This window comes from Trichomycterus rosablanca, chromosome 1, assembly GCF_030014385.1.
Source record: "Trichomycterus rosablanca isolate fTriRos1 chromosome 1, fTriRos1.hap1, whole genome shotgun sequence".
NCBI lineage: Eukaryota > Metazoa > Chordata > Actinopteri > Siluriformes > Trichomycteridae > Trichomycterus > Trichomycterus rosablanca.
Genome location: NC_085988.1, coordinates 38,456,028 through 38,478,784, shown reverse-complemented (window position 1 = coordinate 38,478,784; position 22,757 = coordinate 38,456,028). Strand labels below are relative to the sequence as shown.

Sequence of the window (22,757 nt, the reverse complement as noted above, 5' to 3'; positions counted from 1 at the left end):
CTCCATGCCACGCCGCATTGAAGCAGTCATTTCTGCAAAAGGATTCCCGACCAAGTATTGAGTGCATAACTGAACATAATTATTTGAAGGTTGACTTTTTTTGTATTAAAAACACTTTTCTTTTATTGGTCGGATGAAATATGCTAATTTTTTGAGATAGGAATTTTGGGTTTTCATGAGCTGTATGCCAAAATCATCAGTATTAAAACAATAAAAGACCTGAAATATTTCAGTTGGTGTGCAATGAATCTAAAATATATGAAAGTTTAATTTTTATCATTACATTATGGAAAATAATGAACTTTATCACAATATGCTAATTTTTTGAGAAGGACCTGTATAGTAAATACCACAAAATTAATACAGCTTTGCTTGTTTAATAGAATAAAGTTTAAAATTTTGTCTGAAAATCTATTACATAAAATATACCAACATAGTATTTACATTTTTATACTGGACCATGCCATAGTATGACAAGTTCTTTACACAAGTAAAATGTAAAACTATAACTTACAACTAACTTACACTTCAACAACTTAAACTTCACATAATGCAGTGTCCCATCTTTAAAATAATGGAAATGTGAAATTAAAAATTCTCAACTTCCTAAAATAGAGTACACTGATATATTTTATTAAGCATTTTAAAATAACAAAACAGAACGAAATATAAGAGAATATGACTTCATGAAAAGCAAAATCTAAATCTAACAGAATGCAACAGCTTAACAGTACTGTGCGCGCCGCCCCTTTCGGCGGTCTCGTGCTTGGCAGAGTCTCAGTGCGCATGCTCAGGCATATGTGTTGTCAGGGAGAGAGCAGGAGCAGTAGCAGTACAGGGAATGGAGCAGAATTTCTCTGTAATAAACAGCGACAGATGAAGAGAGACGGGACCGGGCTAGTGCTTCATAAATAAAGACAAAGAAACCCACAATAAAACCTTTGTGCAGCAGCATTTCTTATAGTAATAGCTCTTATTTACATTTATATAATGCCATTTTAAATGTTTAGTAAATTCCAGACACATAAATATCGAAGAATCTTCAATGCCATATCCTCCAGAGGTAAGAGATCAAATTTACCTTAATGATGCTGAAGTTAATGATTTTTAAATCATCTTTATAGCTGTGTGCCACTGATTGTGGTGTTGAGCAGACAGTGGTCTCCAGTGCACATGTATTTAGAAATCAATCAACAGGGCAGAGCAAGGATGGAGGAATTCTGAAAGGACCGAATTACTGTCGGTGGGTTACAGACACTACTGAGAATGAATGTCCGGATGGTTTTCCCTCTTCCCTCTTTCTTTGTGAGGCAGCCAGATAGAATGGCTTAAAGCCTTCACGTCTACTGCTTATTTCTCTGTTAAAGTTCTTATTAAACATGTTAAATACTGTACATCTTTTTTATGAAAAACAAAAAGTGATAAAACGATGCCTACTTTGCTTATTTGTTTAACTAAGGTTATTGTTGTCAGGGTCGTTTTTGTGCTCAGTTTTCTATAAAACACATAATCCCTTTTGTTTTATTTTAGTATCTAATTACATGGAATTTAAGTGTGGAAATGGAAATGTAATGTATGGGTCATTTAGCGCCCTGATTTTTTATTTTATTTTGGCATTGCTTTTAATGTTGGTTTTACCAAGTGGATCTGAGGTGAATAAGATTCTTTATCATGGTTGTAGTGCATGACCTCATAACAGCATCTAAATGAAATCTTAGCAAAGGGTTCTGCTGACATCTTATAAATGAAATGGAAAGGAAAGACAACAGGAGCTTACTAGAGAAGTATCTATGAACAGTGTGGTAATAAATACAAACTATTGTCCAACATACATTAATTCTTTGCAAGTTTTGTTAGTTTATGTAAAAAAGTAATGACTATCATGAGAGGGTCCAGGGGCTTTGTTATATGTGAGTACATTTTACAGGCCTCATTTGATTCCACTTGTTCTTTAAAAGGGTATTGTCAATTAATTCAATGTTATTCTGACTTATCATCTGATCAGTATAATGGAATATATCTATCATGGAGGAGTGGTGTCTTTCAGATGACAATACCCTCAACCACATGCCATCATGAGTCACTGAATGGTTGGATGAGTGTGTAGATAAAAGTCATGATGTAAATGATGTGCCTTTTACAGTAGCCAATTGATCAGCTATGGGAGATACTGCACCACAGTGTTAGATTCTTTATGTCCATTATCAAAACCCCTATGTAGGAAATATTATTTACACTTGAACTATGCCACTTAATGTCATAGCACATGAAGCTGTGTTGGTAGCTTGTAATGACTCAGCACTAATAAGACACTGTATCCTCTTAAATTGCTCACATGTAAAACATAAGGTAGAAAAAGGTCAGTTGGTAGTTTGTGATGCCAGTCTTGGAGACAGTTTGGTCTACTGGCATAGTCACCTGGTTAAGTAAGTTGTAGGCCACTACACACCTGCTAAAGATAGTATAAGAGAGCAAATAATATTTGTGCATGGGAATTACTGTAATTTTAGGAGACCTTGAAATAAAAGATCTATTTAAACCTTTTTGTTCATCAGAGTGGTGGTGAACTGTGCTGGAGCAATGAGGAATCAGATGGAGAAAGTGATTGTGAGGACTTCGTCTATGGAACACAGGTAGTCTTTCTATGTTAAAAAATATATCACACTATGTTTATATTTGCATAAGCCAGTGTAGTTAGCACATGACACAGGTTTGTTTTAGTCAAGCATGACTGTATGAATTTGACTACGGCTGGCTGTATGGCACCATGTCACATTAACATTAAGGCAGGTAAAAGAGGAGAAGAAGAATACACACCCATGATACAAAGCCAGGTTTTTGTGATGTAAAAAAATTAGACCAAGCTGAATCATGTCAGTTTTTTCTGATCTATAATCTGTATAATTCAGCTGAATAAAAACACTGGATATGGTGTTCATTTGATGATGCACAGTTGTTTTTGTCTTAGTATACCTTTTAGAATTATGGGCAGAAAGTTCAACCTTGTTGTCATCAGACCATAAAACATGCTTTTGGCAGACTTGATGAAGGTTTTTTCTAGAGATGGGACGATCGATCGGCTACGAATCGGTATCGGCCGATTTGTAATCAAAATATGCTATCGGCGATCGGCCGATATTTCCTAAAAGTAGCCGATCCGATCATGTGATATATAAAGACCACGTTAAGTTAACAGCTCAGTGGATTGATCCAGACTTTGAGCTATGAAGCACCAACCATCACATCACCATTCATCAACAATCGTACAGAAACCATCGTGAAAGCTCTTCATGACCTAAAATAACATCATTAACGTTGTGCATCATACATACGATGTAATTTTGCTGATTGAAATATTTACTTTAAAAAGATAATTCAACCCGGTCACATCTGAGTCGATTCTATCAGCACGTTATATAAACTCCTGGTTCACTTTGGTAAATCGTAAGCGGTTCTTACTTGTGATGTAGATGAGAACAGAAAACGTTACAGAGCCAATCAGAGGCAAAAGTTTATTCATTACCAAATTCGTTAGTTCAGGATCATCTGCTGAACTTTTAGAAAACTTTTAGCTCCTTAGACAGAACGAGTCTGACTCGGTTACAGATCTGTGGTAATAGCAGTTTAATTAAGCTTTTTAATTAAGCTTTTTAATGTAAGAGAGTCACACAAAATGTTCTGTAGTAGCTGGTGTTTATTTAAAACCACGACATTTAATTAATAACAGTAAACACGGAGAGATAACTGAGAAGAGAAACTTACGCTTCACATAAAAACGAATCAACTCATGAATCAATGAATCACTTATAGCGATACTGTGAACAAAACGTCTCTTCTAAAGGCACACACACACACACGCGTGCGCGCTGCTCCGGTTTATCTGTACTGTGAGGCTCTTTTTAAGTTTATTTACTGCTAATCCCCCCCCCCCTCCGATCGGAATCGGCTATCGGCCGATGTCCCTGAAAGGAGATCGGAATCGGTGCCAAAAACCCCGATCTGTCCATCTCTAGTTTTTTCCAAATGTAGCTAAGCTTGGAGGTTTTTTTTTGCAACCCTACCCCACAGCCCAGACATATGAAGAATGCAGGCGTCTTCATTAAGTTGTCACATTTAATACACAGCCAGTACTTCCTGCAGCTCCATTAGTGTTGTTTTAGGCTTCTTGGCAGACTCTCGGACCAGTTTTCTTTTTGTCTTATCGTCAGTTTTTTTAGTTTTTGGTGATGTCACTGTTGTGCCATATTTACCCACTTGTTGATGACCATCTTCACTGTGTTCCATGGTATATGTAATGCCTTGGAATGTTTTTGTACCCTTCTCCTAAGTGATAACTCTCTTTGTGGACCATGGAATTTGCTGTAAGATGCAACTAAGTAAAGGTCAGGAAAACCTTACTAAAGATGCTGAACTTTATATGGGTTTAATTAGAGTCAATTTGATCAATGGAATGTGTTTACTGACTACTATTTAACATTAGTTTGAATGTGATTGGTTCATTTTGAATACAGCCACATCCCAAATATAAGTGTGCAAACCTATGCAACCACATTATTTAGATTATTTAATTTTTTTTTTAAACAAACTTAGTTTGTTGCACAGATTATACACTGATCAGCCATACCATTAAAACCACCTCCTTATTTATACACTCACTGTCCATTTTATCAGCTTCACTTACCATATAGAAGCACTTTGAAGTTCTACAATCATTGACTGTAGTCCATCTATTTCTCTAATTACGTTTTTTTAGCTTTCACTCTGTTCTTCAATGGTCAGGACTCTATCAGGACCACTACACAGTAGGTATTATTTGGGTGGTGGATCATTCTCAGCACTGCAGTGACACTGACATGGTGGTGGTGTGTTAGTGTGTGTTGTGCTGGTATGAGTGGATCAGACACAGCAGCGCTGCTGGAGTTTTTAAATACCATGTCCGCTTACTGTCCACACTATTAGACAATCCTACCTAGTTGGTCCACCTTGTAGATGTAAAGTCAAAAACAATTGCTCATCTATTGTTGCTGTTTAAGTTGGTCATCTTCTAGACCTTCATCAGTGGTCACAGGATGCTGCCCACGGGGCACTGTTGGCTGGATATTTTATAGGTTGGTGGACTATTCTCAGTCCAGCAGTGACAGTGATGTGTTTAAAAACTCCATCAGCGCTGCTGTGTCTTATCCACTCATACCAGCACAACACACACTAACACACCACCACCATGCCAGTGTCACTGCAGTGCTGAGAATGATCCACCACCCAAATAATACCTACTGTGTAGTGGTCCTGATAGAGTCCTGACCATTGAAGAACAGCATGAAAGGGGGCTAACAAAGCATGCAGAGAAACAGATGGACTACAGTCAGTAATTGTAGAACTACAAAGTGCTCCTATATGGTAGGTGGAGCTGATAAAATGGACTGTGAGTGTAGAAACAAGGAGGTGGTTTTGATGTTATGGCTGATCGGTGTATGTTACGTGAAAGGTGGAAGTAAATCTGAAATTATTTATATTGGTCTGATTTTTTTACATAACAAAAATCTGCCATTTTTACAGGGATGTGTAGATTTTCCTTTATTGAAATAAAACAACCTGTGCACAAAGACAGGATGCAAGCTACATGTATTGATAGGGAAATAGTTCATTTTAAAAGACAAGGCTGTGATTGTCTGATATAAACATCTCTGAAAAAAGGATTGTTGTAATTTTTTTATGAGAATGCAGTTTTGTAACTAATTAATATTGCCTGCAGGTTCATTATGCTGCTGACCTGTATTGCCACCCACAATTGGACATAGATGTTGGGGCTGTGAAAGATATCTACTCAGACAGTGCTGTTTCTGTAAGGTACATAAATAAGTGTAATATATGCTCACTGACCTATATTTCTTAGTAACTTAAAGACAAAGGTCTGGCTGATACCAACAGTAAATAATATTTTTAATATTATTAAGAAAATAATGGATATATTCGGCGATCAGAAATCATAGGAAAGGTCAGTTCATAAACAGTCAGTATTAGTAAGAGTATTACAGGGCAAATTCACAATCATTAACAGTAGGCAGGCAAAAGTCTGACCTTTAAAAATCAACAGCGACAACAGCACGGGAAATGACAAGAAGGAACTGGTTACATGAACATGAATCTGGAATGCTCTTTACATGTACATCAAAGGCAATAAGCTAAGAACAAAAGAACAAACAGAGGTACATATACACATGCTAATCACAATGCAATACAAAACAGGCGAAGACAATGAACTAGGGCAGTTCAGTGAAATCGACACACAGTGGGCAGAGACATTGCATGAGACACAGACGTGGAAACAAAACAAGGTGCACATGAAGGCTGGATCGGGGAGGATGTTACAAATAATTTAATAGTTCATTTACATTTTTACCACTTATTTATCCTGGTCAAGGTCACAGTGGGTTTGGTTTCCCAGGAAGCACTGCACGCAATGCAGGAATACACCCTGCCCAGGACGCTAATCCAGCATGGGGCTTCGGCAAGGAAGGAACAAACATATAAAAAAAAAGTTTAGATCTGCTTCTATATTAACTGTTTCTTTTCAAATTTAATGCAATGTTTTTCATCTCAAATGATATCAGCATAACAATTTGATATCCATATTTATAGGCTGCAAATTGATTACCTTAACGTTTAATGGATAGATCATGTTTACTTGCTTGTGTACTTGCTTTTAAGTAGTGTTAAATACTAAAAAATTCTGAAATGTATGTATATGTGAAACATTTTGCTTTAATCTGCTATACTAATTACATTATTTGGGGTCAAAATATTGTATTAAAATTAGGGATGCATCGATACCATTTTTTCCCAACCGAGTACGAGTACAAGTACATGTATTTTAGTACTCGCTGATACCGATACCGATACCTATTTAGAATGATGCAATCTGGAGCACCCAGTGTGGGAGACTGGGTGGCTGCGGTGAGAGCTGGATAGGTAGCTTATATGTTTGTCTGTTGTATGAATGTATGTGTGTATGTATGAGTGTACGTCCTAAACCACTGAGAGATCTGCCAAGGGCAGCTCACTCGAGGTCCCAACGCTCATTGGTGTCAGAAGTGGGATTGTGATGTCTGGGTGGCTCTGGGGGTTCGGTGGGCCAATATGCCCGATCTGTCTGAGTGCGCTGGCCCCGGGATTGTTGCGAGGGCATGGAAAGCCAGGTGCAGCAGGGGTGTTGAAACAGCGGCTCGGCAGTGTAATGGGGTGAGGTCCGGACATGGAGCCACCCAGTGGTCGCTGGTGAGTAGGTCACCGGGACGGTTGACCTTTGGGGAGGGGGCTATGTAGCGTCAGTGGGAGGAGCCGTGGTATCCAGGCTTACCGTCAGCGTGTATCCCAGTGTGGGAGACTGGGTGGCTGCGGTGAGAGCTGGATAGGTAGCTTATATGTTTGTCTGTTGTATGGATGTATGTGTGCATGAATGTGTGTACGTCCTAAACCACTGAGAGATCTGCCAAGGGCAGCTCACTCGAGGTCCCGACGCTCGCCTTCCTGCTCGCCGGCGCCACAATACTATAGGACTTTGTATGATTTATCACTGCTGTAAGACTATTATGTAAAATAGTGAGTAGTGCAAGTGACATGGTAACTACTACAACCTTTTTTGTATAAAAATGTACGTTTTTATTTTATTCTTTATTACTATACCCACACTGTAGAGCTTTTTTCTGTAATTTAGGGGTAGTAGGTGGTGCATGTCACTACATTGCTTATTACATTAAAATGTTTGTTTAGATTTCTTTAGGACTTAATACAGTTGTGGTGAAATAAAAATAAACAGAAAGACTTTTAAAAACATATTTGATTGTAGTTTGTGCTTTGTTTACTGCAGAGTCAGTTCGTGCAGGTTTATTCGCTTTTGAATGTTTATTAGCCGAGAACGAGATGAAAGGTCAGACGAATGTCCAATATGTCCAGTATAAAACTAGCAGGGTTAAACGCATTAACACATTAACTAGCAGACAACACGCAGCAACATCCAACATAAAACCCACAGCAACACTAATAAGGAAGTTATGACATGAGTTATGATGTTCTGATCCAACTACAATGAAACTTTGTGATTGACAGGCTTCTTGCTGCTCTACAAACAAGCTCTTTTGATTGGTCGGTAATTACGTCTATCTCCCCAGTAGTCCCGCCCCCTGCGCCTCTAAGCCCCGCCCCTGCATCTACAGGTACAGATCAGTTTTGCAACACGCTGACTGAGATATTTGTTGCAAAACTCGTGGCGGGCAGATTTGAAACTGTGCTGCAATGTTTTTATTCTTACATCGAAAATAAAAGTACACATTTATTTTTTACAGTTACAAATCGTTTTTACAGTTACAGATTTTATTTTTACAGATAAAAATTTTACAGATTTTTTTTACAGTTACACATTTATTTTTTACAGGTACAAATCTTTTTCACAGTTACAGATTTTTTTTTACAGGTGCAAAACTTTTGCTACATATTTACCTCCATAGTATGGTTATCTTCGCTGTTAGCTCTATTGTGAAGGGTTTTTTTTGTCAAACGGAACTAAATAACATTAAACGTGTGTGTGAGCGTGGTCAGTGAGAATAATTCAATCTGTCTCCCGTGGGTGAAAAATGAATTGCTTTAGCTTTAGAAGTAAAAAAATCTCGTAATGTCACGCCCCCCGGTCAGGCACTCGCGCCCCACTGGTTGAAAACTCCTGCGTTAACGCAGCAACGTGCACTAGGTACACGGTATCCGATGTTTAGTATCGGAGCCTCGTTTGCGAGTACGAGTACGAGTTAATGAGCGCGGTATCGGGAAAATACCCGATACTAGTATCGGTACTCATGCATCTGTAATTAAAATAAAGAAAAATAAAATGTGCCGCCATCACACTGTTGATGTTTGCTTAACTTGCTTACAAGAGTTGTCTTGGTTTTTCTAAGAAGGTAAATGTTGTTTAAATTAGTATTGGTATTAAACAACACTTAAAGAATCAGAATATCCCTTCAAATAACCAGTGCATAGCCTTTTTGCCTTTTTTTGATATACATTAAATAAAATGTTTTGGCTTCTAATTGTTGGTCATTACACAGTGAATTACTAGTATTATGTGTAAATGTTGTTTTTAAATTCCATGCATAATAACCAAACAGATAGTACTATAGCTCCAAGGTGCTTAAAATAAAGCTGATGTGAGGTGAACCTGTGCTTTTTTTCCCAGGGAGTATGAGGCAATTGATGATGTGGACATTGACCTACTCATCAACATTAGCTTTCTAGATGTAAGTTCCTTTTTATAAGCACACTTCTCCACTGTATATTCATTTGTTTCCTTGTACTGTGACACCCAAATATATTGTGAATTAGCTTGTAGGCTGTGCAAGTTAAGAAAACACTAAAAAGGCTGGAAACCACTGTCCAAAACACTTGCAAAAACAATTCCACTAAATAGCACTTTAATGTAAACAATAGGTTTCTTTATGTGTGTATTGTTTAACAGGAACAGGTGGCCTTAGCATGGAAAGTCAACAGAACTGAACCTATCATCCTACGTCTTCGATTTTCATTGTCTCAGTATCTGGATGGACCAGGTAAAAATGACCATTATATGTGTAAATGAATAGGTGAATAATGGAAACACCACAAAAGAGCCTTACTTTAAAGTAACTAAATAACAGTATAAATTAATTGGCAGTTAATATTAAAAGCCAAATAGCGGGTACCTGGATTCAGGTGCATCAAACACCAAAATTATTATCTACCAGCTGCATATACATGACACATAGTGTTGGTGCAAGTCCTATTTGATATTTACCTCCAATAATATTGTCTGTGTGTAGTATTTAATTGTTATTTTATTAGGATTTTATCGTCATGTTTTACACACTTCATGTTACATTAGGACAGGTAATTACTGGTTACACAAAATTAATCAGTTTAAGTTTAATGTCAAACACAGTTATGGATAATTTTGTATCTCCAATTCACCTCACCTGCATGTCTTTGGACTGTGGGAGGAAACCAGTGCTCCCGGAGGAAACCCACAAAGACATGGGGAGAACATGCAAACTCCACACAGAAAGGACCCTGACTGCTCCACCTGGGAATCAAACCCAAAACTTTCTTGCTGTGAGGCGACATGCCATAAGGTTTACTGGCTATTCTAAACTGTCTCTAGGGCTAAGTAAATATGTAAGTGAGTATGTGGTGCGTTGTGATAGATTGGCACCCTGAACCTGTTCCCCCTCTGTGCAGTGATTTCAGGATAGGCTCTAGAGTCTCTGTTATCCTGATTAGGAGGAAGCAGTTACTGAAAATGGGTGATTGAGTGAGTGAATGTATTAATAAATAAATCCAAAAGTATGTGGACACTCATTAGAGATTACGTGAGCTGGCTACACCTAATATAAAACAAATGTAATGCTTTTAACTTTTTGGATTTTTTTGTTCAAGCATGACTGTGCCCCAGAGTACAAAGGGAGGTTCATATTTGAGATGACTTGGAACTTCAATTGCAAGCCAAGGCTTCTCTTTAAATTGAACGGACACAAATTTCCACAGACTCAGAAATCTAGTGGGATGATTTCCAAGAAGAGTGGATGCTGTTTTAGCAGCAAAGTAGGGCAACTTTGTAGTCATGGCTATGTTTTGAAATAAGATGTTCATCAAACTAATGGGGTCCACATTTTTGTCATTATTTACATTTACATTTACAGCATTTAGCAGACGCTTTTATCCAAAGCGACTTACACACAATGAGCAACTGAGGGTTAAGGTCCTTGCTCAGGGACCCAACAGTGGCAACTTGGTGGTGGCGGGTCTTGAACCAGCAACCTTCTGTTTACTAGTCCAATACCTTAACCACTGAGCTATCACTGGCCACTGTGATTATACAATAAACATGCAGTATAGATGCTTTTATTATTTTATGTTTTTTTTAAATTTACTTACTAGATGCACTGCACTGTGTATAAGTAAACATCTTCATTTCTTTTAGAACCAACAGTAGAAGTGTTTCAGCCTTCCTCTAAAGATGGCTTCAGTGTAAGCGTGCAGCTCAAGAGGTGAGCACAGCTCTGTTAATTTGTCACTTGTTGGCTGTTATACGACAAACCCCATTTTTGGAAATTTGGGACATTTAAAAAATGCAATAAAAACAAGAATTTGTGATTTGTTAATTATCTTAATACTTTAGTAAACTAGCAAAAGTTAAAAATTCACTGACTAAATTAAATATGCAGAAATTGTACATTTTATGTTTGTGACACACTCAATAAAGTTGGTACAGAGGCATGTTTACCACTTTGTTACACACTTTTCAATGGTTTGGGAACTAAGAATACTAATTATTGCCATTTTGCAAGTGGAATTTTCATACATACAGGAATTGATACAAGACTTCATCTACTCAACGGTCCATGGTTGCCAATTTTTTATTCTCCACTTCATGATGTGCCATACATTTTCAACAGGAGGCAGATCTGGACAGCAGGCAAGCCAGTCAAGAACATGCACTCTCTGTCTATTAAGACACAGTGCTTGTTTTATTGCAGTTTATAAAATTTCCCAAGTTTTCTGGAAATGGTATTTCTAGTATAATATTAAATGTAACTAATATTTCTTTGTTTATGCTAATGCCTATCAGAGATAAATCTCACTTGAACATATTTTTTTACCTTGAAGAATTCTTACCACCTTCATATCCAACCAGTGGAGGCACCTGAGCAATGAATTTCTTAGAACTCAGCAGAAGAAGAGACATAGCTGGTTTAAGGCTGGAGGAACCATCAAGAAGTTCCGTGCTGGACTCAGCATCTTCACGCCAATAGCCAAGTACCAATAGCAAATTAATAAACAGCTTGATTTACTTGCTCTATCTCTCTTTCTGTCTATTATAAACACACACATTAATATTTATATGTAGATGGATTCTTAGACGTTTACTGTATTTGTGCAAAACTGTGGTCAAAAGAAAGTCATAACCACCTGTACATGGCCAAAAGTATTGCATTATTACAACTCTGTCATTGAAGGCTACCCTTCCAACTTTCAGTATCCCTATCTATTAAATGTTCCTCTTGCTAGATCTACCTCAGCTGTAAGTGCTGGCCTGCTAACCTGTATAAATATGTCTTTGGTTGCACTTCTCACTGCTAAGTTTCAAACTGCCCCTGTAACTGTTTAGGCGCTTCATTGAAGTACATATTGATGTGACATTTAGGAGTTCACATACTTTTGGCCATATGACCTCATACACAATATAACAACAATGTAAATGCCTTAAATAGTGTGTTTCTGTTTGTCCAGGTCCCCCAATGTTCCACTGATCCAGGGTCCTGGGGACAAGGGGAGGGTAGCAGGGCCTGAGCCGAGAGTGAGTCGTCTAATGAATCGCTCAGTCTCCAGCACCATGAGGATGCCTAAAGGAGACTTACTGACATATGCACCCAATGGACAAGTGAGCAGAGTTAACAAATCCATTCATTTCATTATATTCATTTCTACTCATGTAACATTTAAAATGCTTATTTAAAAATGCTTTAGTAAATGAAAGTATATTTTGAATGTTATTTAACTATTATTTAATATGATTTAAAACACAATTCATGGTTCTAATCAAGTTTAATGTGATTTTGATACAAAATATGGCTATTTAATTTTTAATAGAATGTTCTTAACAAAATATAAATATGTATTTTAAAATTGTGTTTAATTCCTACTTAAATATTTAAATCTTTTAAATATGCAACAATATTACAACTGACTTTTATTTTTTATTTAATCAGCAGAATATAAAAACATTGCCATGATCAGAAAACATTATCTGTGCTCAAGCTTAAGCTGAGGTAGTTTGGAATTGGAAAGCAATTTGGACTTGAAGTTTTGGAATTGCAGTCTTAATGCTTGACTTGACTGAAGAAATGATCTTGAAGTAATATTTCTTTAGAGTGTGGCAGTCCCTGGCTCCAAGTCCACAGTGCAGATAACCACAAAGCAACTTATTGAGCTGTTCTTCTCTTCACAAGCTCTCCTTCACTGCAAGAGTATTCCTACTTTAGAGTATGGCTTTCTTGTACAGGTAAATCACAGCTTTTTCTGGCTGTTGTAAGTATGCACATATACTCACTGAGCACTTTATTAGGTATACCTATCTGGTATGTACATTGATTGACTATTTTATAAGCCACACCTATCACACAGATCAATTCTGTAGTACATGGAACATTTTGACAATAGCCCATATGTTGCTCTGTATACTTTGTCACTCTCGTACCCAATTTATGAATTGAAAGGGACCCCCACTGACCAGATAATGTTTGGCTGTAGGACTATTCTCAGGAGGGCCGCTCAGGTGCTGAGATCCACGGTGCTGTCAGCCGTCCGGATGTCTGCTACACAGATATGATTGACTAAGTTCCCAAAACCTGTACAGTACACAAAACAGTGTTCCTTCAGGACCTACAGGTGCTACATCCAACAACACAGAACTGCAAGATAAAGCAAGACAACACAGGAACACTGCAAAACAAACAGTCCAGACAGAACAGTTCAAGGCAAAAACAGTACAATTATTGTGCTTTAGTGTCCAGTGCACAATACTGGATGTGTGGATAAATAGAGTACAAGAGTATAATACTGTATGTAAAGTATAAAATAAAGTATAAAATTAACCCTATTAGTAGCAAATAGCAGTAACACAGCAATAATACTGTGTTTGGTTCAGTTCAGTCTCAGCGCTGCAATCACACTAACAATTTTATAAAGATTGTATCAGGTGCAGCATTTTTTAGAAATGATTTTGGAATGGTGTTCCCAACATGTTCTGTCTGCACTGTCTGTTTCTAATCACAAGATGCTGCTGGCTTTATATTTTTGGTTGTATCACTATTCTCCTCCCAGCATTGGCATGTTTAAGATTTGAGATGTTTAAACTCCCAACACCAGTGCTGCGCCTGCTGTACTTATACCAGTACGACACACACCACTATGTAATTACCATGGTAGTGTCATTGCAGTGCTGAGAATGGTCCCCACCCACTGAACATCTTTTCAGTGAGGGTCCCTTTGATTAATAAATAGGGTACAGGGGATGGCAACATATGTGACAGATGGAAAACAAGCAATAATTGTATACTCACAAAGTTCATCTGTATGATAGATAGGGTTGGGCGGTATTGCCGATTTTCATACCGTCATACCGTCTTCAGAAAATACCACGGTATATGGTATTACCGCGGGTTTGGGATTGGACAAACTTTACAGTGTACAAACTTTACAGTGTAATCACAGTATTCAAATGTTTTATTTAAAAAAAAATGAAACTATCAGAACGTCAAACATTGCTTATCCTATCTGATCTATAATAAATATTTCACGCATAAGTGTAAATGCGTCTCTTTATATATATTTTTTATTTCTGTTCTTATCGGCTGTAATCCACCCATTCAGCTTGGCATCAGTAGAAGGAATCAGTCAGTCATAATAAGAGCTGCTTATTGTCGAAATTTAAATCCGAAAACACTTTTAATATCGCGGAGAGCGAGCGAGACGTGCGCGCGCACACTCACAGAGAGAGAGAGAGAGAGAGAGACGTAACCGAGCTACAGAGAGAACATACAGAAAATGAGCACAAATAACTAAGAAATAAACTTGTTTAATTATGTTAAATCTGATTATTTCATGGTGCGTATGTTTTAAAGCAGAAATAAACACAGGCACATCTCTGCACAAAAGAGGATTGTTCTGAAACTTAATGCGATGCAACCACAGTATGTCTCTTCTCTGTAGTTTTTTCTCTTATTTTAAAATAAATCTTTTTTTCTCATTTAAGTGTTGTTTGAATTAGGCCTACATTTAAGGCAAGGTAGCAAAATGTTCATGATTGTTCATCATTGATATTAATATCGGGGCTGTCTTATAGTTTACCCAGTAGCGCTTTCTGAGGAACGAAGAGTCATTTTTTTGAACGGCTCTTTAAATGGAACCGAGCCAAAAGATCCGGCTCCCTTCAAGGAGCCATAATTCCCACACTCAACCAATCACTACAACCAATCAGTGAGCTCCAACCGCCTACCCCTCCCACCCCTCCTTTACTGTGGATGCGCGAATGTCTTAAAGTCTCAGTTTTCAAGGTAAACCTGAAGCAGAAATTTGGTGCTTCACATTTTTTTAAATACCGTCACCATTTTTAAATACCGTCAACATTTTTAAATACCGCGGTATACCGTAATACCGCCATACCGCCCAACCCTAATGATAGATGTAGCATATTGTAGCGTCAGTGGGAGGAGCCGTGGTATCCAGGCTTACCGTCAGCGTGTATCCCAGTGTGGCAGACTGGGTGGCTGCGGTGAGAGCTGGATAGGTAGCTTATATGTTTGTCTGTTGTATGGATGTATGTGTGCATGAATGAGTGTACGTACGTCCTAAACCACTGAGAGATCTGCCAAGGGCAGCTCACTCGAGGCCCCGACGCTCGCCTTCCTGCTCGCCGGCGCCACAATATAATATCATCAACAAATATACAAATTAGATAGGTGCTCCTGAAAAAGTGACTCAGTGACATCAGTGACATTTTTAAGCATATCCATTAAATTGGTTTCTTTCTGTAGATTATGAAATACTCTGAGCAGAGAATTCCCACTTTAAATGAGTACTGTGTGGTCTGTGATGAGCAACACGTCTTTCAGAATGGATCCATGCTCAAGGTAAGTACTTTGTGAAGACAAATATTTAAACTATATGGCCACAAATATTTGGGTACTTAATCATAATCTTGTTGAACTTGTCATTCCAAAATCGTATTCATTCATATGCAGTCCTCCCTGCAGTCTCCACTCTTGTAAAAAGTATTTCTGTTGAAATCTTTGTCTCCATTTAGTCAAAAAAGCATTTTTAAGGTCAGGCACTGGTGTTGGACGAGAACGGTCTGGCTTGCAATCAACATTTCAATATATTTCTGGTGTTTAGTGGAGTTAAGTCAGGGCTGTGTGCAGGTCAATGGAGTTTTATGTCTGTTTGTGACTCTTTGCAGCCAGCAGTGTGCACCAGAGAGCTGTGTGTGTTCTCCTTCTACACACTGGGAGTTATGTCAGGAGCTGTTGAAGATGTGGCAACAGGGGCTGAGGTAAAGCATATTTATTGGGTATAACCAAAGGCACATACCTGTTAATTGGCTTATTGTGACACATCAATGTTTGTATTGCTCTTGCAATTTGAAAATGTTTTTAGTATATCAGTTACGCTATGCAAAACTATTTTTTGTAAACCTTTCCCCCCTTTATCTCCCAGTCTAGTGATTTATAGTCATTTATAGTTTCCAATTGTAAATCTTCTGCAGCTTGCACATCCTCTGATCTGATCAAGGAGAGTTGGGTCAGCACACAACCCTAAACCCTTTGGCTCTGTCTAATCTGCCACAGCTTCTTATCACCTGCCAGTCTTGGGTTCCCACATAGATCAGTATCACATACAGAGAGCCACAGTAAGCTCAGTGTGACCCTCCCCCTAACTCGCACAAGTGCCTGAACCAGTTTTGTAAAAAATCACAGTGGCAGTGGGAAAAGATGCTGTCCAACCTTCCCACCCTCAATCATGGCCAGTTATGTTCATGTGGATGCCCGGCCAGGTTGGTGGCTCTGCTGAGATTTGAATTGCAAGTTTGAACACTCCACTGCCACCCTAAACGCCCAATATTTACATTCTAATTGTGACAGGCCTAATCAGTAGACTTTATGCATCATTATGTCAAAAGCAAAAAACATCATCTTTACCTGCATAGTTTATTGACCACATCAATGTGATGTGGTAGTCATGCACCACTAGTATCTGACCGGGGACAGCATTCGGTATTCAAAATCAAGTGTTTTAAAGTTATCAACTAAAGATTACCATTTTTCCTTTAAAATAAATGATTTTGTGGCTTTCTTTTTGTTATGTTAAATTAAATCCAAAAGTATTGTGTTCAAGCAACTACATTTTTGTCAGTTAATTGTTATTTGGTTAAACACACATGCAAATACATAAAGAAAGCCAGGCATGGATTTAGGTTTGTTCTGTTTAAATGCCATTCCTTCAAGTAGATGAAAGTGACTGTGTGATCACTTACATGCAGGTGGTTGACTTACTGGTGGCAATGTGCAGAGCTGCCCTGGAGTCATCTCGTAAGAGCATTATCTTTGATCCCTATCCATCAGTGGTTGACCCTATCGACCCGAAAGCTTTGGCTTTTAACCCTAAGGTACAGGATTAAAATCATGACATTACTGCAAACTTAAGTGCTTTGTAAAATGTAAAATGTAACTTAAGATTTAAATGTAACTACAAAACGTAAGGGTAGCAAAATGTTTATACAGCTCTAATGTTCATTTATTTTCATGACACTCTGGTCTGCCACCATGGCCTTAGTTTGTTGTATGTTGACAGAAACGAAGCTATGATAGGCTGCAAAAAGCTCTGGACAGCATCATGTCGATACGAGAAATAGCACAAGTAAGCAGTGTAGGCTGGACTGCTGTCAGCATTTTATACATTAATAATGTGACTGATGATTATCTAATATTATATTGTATAATCTGGTCTATAGTTACAGTTGGTATTTCCTATTTTTACAGGGCTCATATGTAGAGATAAAGAAACAGATGGACAAGGTGGATTCACTCGCACATCCTCTGTTACACTGGTAAGTACAACATGATGTAGCGTGGCATTTATGCTATTATATTTGAAGTTCTGTAATTTGGTAGTCTAATTTTTGTTCTGTTCATTTATTACAGGATCATATCCAGCAATCGATCTCATATTGTTAAATTACCCCTAAGCAGGGTACGTGCAATTGTTATGAAGCAGTTTTTAAACTTACTTTTTAAATACAGCACACACAAGTAGAATAATTTCTTTGTTATGCTGTTTCTTCTACAGCAACTCAAGTTTATGCACACTACCCACCAGTTTTTGTTGCTCAGTAGCCCTCCAGCAAAAGAGGCCAGATTTCGCACAGCTAGAAAACTGTATGGTAGCACCTTTGCCTTTCAGTGAGTATCTTAAATCTTTACTGTCACAGAGATGTTTTGCTTAGTTGTGATATTAACTGTTCACTTACTTGCTTACTTGTTTCTGGATTGTATCTTGATTTTACATTACCTGCATTTTATGTATTTGAACAAAGTTGGTTAGTGCACTGGATAAAGCATGGTTAGTGCACTGTTTAATTAAACCTTACTGTTTTAGTAAGGTTTAGTATTTTAGTAAGAGTATGCTGCTCCTACAATTTTATTAAATGTGCCACTCTTAACATTCATGAACAAGGTCTGTGTCATATGTGACTTTAGTAAGGAAATGTATTTAAGGTGTATCTACATTTGCACCTTTCTCTAGATATAAGTTTGAAGACATAAAATAACCAACTGGACAGTGAGTTAAAATATGGTAGCATTCATTAATACAATGCATTGTGTTTCTCTTTCTGTCCATGCCAATTCATAACAGTGGCTCCCATATTGAAAACTGGCATTCTATTCTACGAAATGGACTTGTTAATGCTTCGTACACAAAGCTGCAGGTAGAGTCTTAATGAATATGAAAGTGGCTGTGTAAGTTACATTTCTCTGTGAATTTTGTTTTCTGATTGTTGTTCTGATGTGCCTAACTGTTCTCTCTAACACAAGCTGCATGGGGCAGCCTATGGAAAGGGCATCTACCTCAGCCCTATCTCCAGTATCTCTTTTGGATACTCAGGTAGGAGAGACTTTGTCATTGGCGACATGTAATGCATTAAAGCTTGGATTAGACTAGCTTAGTTTACCCAAAGGAATAGTGAAATAAAGGTGGTTGTGTCAGTTATAGGGTTTACTTTGTAGTAACAACAGCTAATACTTGACTTTGTTCTTTACTATTAAAGAGAAAGCATTATGCTATGGGGTTTAAATAGTGGAAAAAACAATTTTTACACCTAAAGCTATTTTCAGGAAAAAAAGCCAGAGCAACTCTTGAATTTCTTGCCCAGGATGCTTAGCGCTTGCATAACTAACCAGCTAGCCTGTTTTTTAGCTCATCCATCAATGCTTGAAGTACCTTATTTTTTTAACATGAACAGCCTGGTATAGAGCAATAATATTTCTTACTTTTTCAAACCACTGAATAAAATGGAACAGTTGCCCTAAACCAGCTGAAAACAAATAAGGCATTCAAGATAACACAAATGCTGCATTTATAACTTGCCTTCTAGTTAAACAGTATTTATATTGCATGTTATTACTATATAATGCATTGGTAAGGGTCATGCTAAATAGGAGGTTTTTGTATACATACCTTAGCTAAAGTTTCCTAACGTTTCCTAATGTCCCATGAGAAACGATCAACAGGAAAACTTCATTTGGTACCCATAAGTGCTTAAGTGCCTGGAACTTGGAATCCTGTTTTAAATCATCTGGTTTGGTTACTGCTGCAACTAAACACTTCTTGCATGTTTCAAAATTCTTTAGCTTTACTGGAGCATAGTGACCTTGCTTTTTCACAAATGTCATAAAATGTATTGGTAAATTACTATGAAAATTACTATTTGCTGCCATATTGGTAAATATTATCAAAGCATTAAAAGGAGGTCTGTAAAATGTAGTCAGTAAATGTTAGTGGCGCCTGTAGATACACCAGTGCAGTGTCTAACAACCACAAACTGTAATGTTGTTTTTCCACTGACTTTGTCTGGTGTGGTTAGGTGATCACAAAAATTCAGAATGTTAATCTGTCTTTTGACATTGTATGTATTGCACCTTGTAAAGATCTAGTTGGATGGTAACTTTTGGATTGGTGGTTGTCAGTTGTAATTGGTGAGACACTGAAAGACCAATACAGTATGAAAAAAGCAGCATAGGATAAAGCTCAAACAATGACTAATGTCAGGTTTGTTGCTTAAAAAGTGTTGTGTCTGAAATGTCTTTGTTCTTTTTAGGGATGGGGAAAGGACAGCATCACATTCCCACAAGAGAGGAGCTGGTATATCATTTTAACAGAGTGAACAGCATCTCACAGGTATGCTCATAGGTGTAGCTGAGGTAGTCAGGCTACGTGTATTAGAGCAGTCCATAGGTTAAACTCTACATCTACAGTGACTGAATTGTGTAGTTTAACTTCATTACTGCTTCCTACAATGTTCTATCATGCAGAATCCCCCAGTGCAGTCAAGGTTTCTTCAGAGTCGGAATCTCAACTGTGTTGCTCTATGTGAGGGTAAGAAAAAAGCCATAATGCCATCAGAGTAGCTTAAAAGATAAATCTGCCAGTATCAAGAATTACAATACTAGCATTTTGTCTTCTAATGTACCATAATGAATTTCTTTACTTTTTGTATTGATACAGTAATAACTTCTAAAGACCTTCAGAAACATGGAAATATATGGGTATGCCCAGTGCCCGACCACGTCTGTACACGCTTCTTTTTTGTGTGAGTTTTAATGAAACTACATTTTCCTTGAACAAATAAATCATATGAAACAGACTCTAATACTTTATTCATATTCAGATGTGATTTGAAATGTATGTATTCAAACATATTTACATTTCCCATTTTAAGACAAACCTCTATAACCAAATCTAGAGCCCTTTGAAATATGAGAATCAATGTGGTACAGTTTACAACTTAAAACATAAACCCAAAATACATGAACATGAAATAAAATAAAACTAAAATGGTTTGTGCTACAGTTTAATATCATTGCATCAGTTCTCAGTGCAGGTTTTTGCAAAATGATGAAGTATAACAACCACAGCAGGTTGCACCAGGATCCACTTATTCATCACAAAAAACTACAGAAAGACACAAATGTCTTTTTCCTGAGTGGTGCTGAAACCTCTCTTAATCAAATTTTATCACTTCCTGCAGATGTTAAATTTGTATGCCTGATATTACAAGATATTGCACTCATCCTACATGAAAACTAGAATGTTTCCAAGCTTATAAAATAAAAACATAATAAAAATGATCACACTATATTTAAGATCACATCTGGTTAAAAGTAGATGCAACGTGGTTTCTGAGGACCTGGGTTTGTACTTTTAAAAAAGCCTTTGTACCAAATAAGCAACTGTTTTCACTAACTAATTATGCTTGCACCATGCATGTGTTTGACAGGTATGAGGATGGTCAGGTGGGAGATGCAAACATCAACACACAGGAGGCACGAATTCAGAGAGAAATCTTGCGCGTGATTGGAATAAATCAAAGTTGAAAGCGGCTTTCTGACATTGTAGGATATTTAAAAGGAGCACAGACAGAATTTACTTAACAATTATTTCTGAACTCTTTCATCAGTGTCACCAAAACTGTAGCAGAACTACGATTGCAAGGTTTTCACTTAATAAGGTGAAAAGGAAAAGCTGTTTTTTAACCATTTTGCTATTGTATGTTTGTTAGTATGTGTGATTGTTCTGTGTTTTAAATACAGTATGTTTGGCATTCCAGTATAAATAAATGAGGCAGATGCATGTGTCCCCTCTTCTAGCTTTACTAGGAGTTCTGCTGCCAGGTTCATGTAGTTATTGTTATTTATAATATTGGTTGGACCATGATTTTGAGAACCACCTTTCCCAGCCAAGATGGCAGTTGATAATAAGGGGGCTACATAATATGTTCTCTTGAAAGGGGTGTGGGGGGTGCTTGTATTTTTAGAAAGGGCTGCTAAGTCTTTTAAAACATATGTAAATTACATTTAATACCTTAATGCATTATTATATCTACTTGTCTGTGTTTAAATGCTTATGAATTTCCTTTTATAAGTGGACATTTTGTAATGTTTGGTTTTGATTACGGTCACACCTGAATCATTGCTTTTTTTAATATTTATACTTGATGGTGAATTTTAAGAAAGTGATTACAGCGGTCACTTCACTTTTGAATTTCCATTTGAATGAAAATAGGAAAAATAATAAATGCATGACATGAAAATGACTTACGTTTGTGTTTGTAAAAGGGCATTCATTTTTGTTGACTGTATAACTAAAGTTTAAAAGCCCTTTGGGCCCAAGTAATAACAACAAACAAACCAATCCTGTTTAATCTAATAACCAGTCCCACCAGGAATTCATGCAAATTCAACCAGTCAGTGTTTCTTAAAAACAGCCTCCTGAACTCTAGGGGCCTTCTTACAACCATTCCTGTCATGAATGTAACCAAAGAGTGTAAAACATGATGTTAAAATCCTAATAAACAAACAAACACTCACTTCACAACAACTCACATCAATGTCAATGAAATTAAAATTAGAGAGCTGTGGAGGCCTGTCAAGTTTGTCTTTACTGAATTCAGCAGAATTTTCTCATTCTGATATACAAAATGGCCTTCCTTATTTTTTATGTATCTCAGAGGTAGTGAGCTAGTATGTTTAATCACTGTGCCACCCAAATGACTTTTAAGATATATCATATGTTCTACTTTATTTGTCATTTAATGGGACTAAAGGATTGTGGAATGATGAAAAGCCAGACAGAACTCCTTTTAAACACTTTCTATTTAGAATCAAGTGGCTTCTCATTGTTTAATTATTTATCTTCCAGTTGTTTTAGATTTTTTTTAAATGTTAATTGTTAATTAAAGCCATAATCCTTTTAAAGTGTAGATCTCGTTAGCTGTAAATGTACATTTAATTATTTAATTTTTGTTTGCTGTTATGTCAAAACTTTTACATAAAATACAGCTTTTCACTGAAAATAACCTTATACCAACATGTTGACTATGAACTTTATTTGTAGCTGTTAGAATT

The 22,757-nt window shown here is 37.2% G+C and overlaps 1 protein-coding gene across 2 annotated transcripts; it reads left to right on the top strand.

Moving 5' to 3' along the window:
* Positions 1–815: 815 nt before the first annotated feature.
* On the top strand, positions 816–21,911 carry parp6b (poly (ADP-ribose) polymerase family, member 6b). 2 transcript variants are annotated; one of them, XM_063002580.1, is made up of 22 exons: positions 816–1,063; positions 2,556–2,633; positions 5,753–5,847; positions 9,224–9,284; positions 9,503–9,593; positions 11,000–11,066; positions 11,686–11,835; positions 12,310–12,460; positions 12,950–13,081; positions 15,615–15,710; positions 16,037–16,129; positions 17,117–17,242; positions 17,428–17,493; positions 17,616–17,683; positions 17,778–17,826; positions 17,923–18,035; positions 18,490–18,562; positions 18,669–18,738; positions 19,952–20,031; positions 20,166–20,229; positions 20,359–20,443; positions 21,131–21,911. In XM_063002580.1, the coding sequence occupies exons 1-22, from the start codon at positions 1,046–1,048 to the stop codon at positions 21,225–21,227; spliced, it is 1,923 nt and encodes a 640-aa protein (XP_062858650.1). In that variant the 5' UTR covers positions 816–1,045; the 3' UTR covers positions 21,228–21,911. The 2 variants fall into 2 exon arrangements, with proteins under 2 accessions (XP_062858650.1, XP_062858651.1); XM_063002581.1 differs by lacking the exon at positions 5,753–5,847.
* Positions 21,912–22,757: the final 846 nt, after the last annotated feature.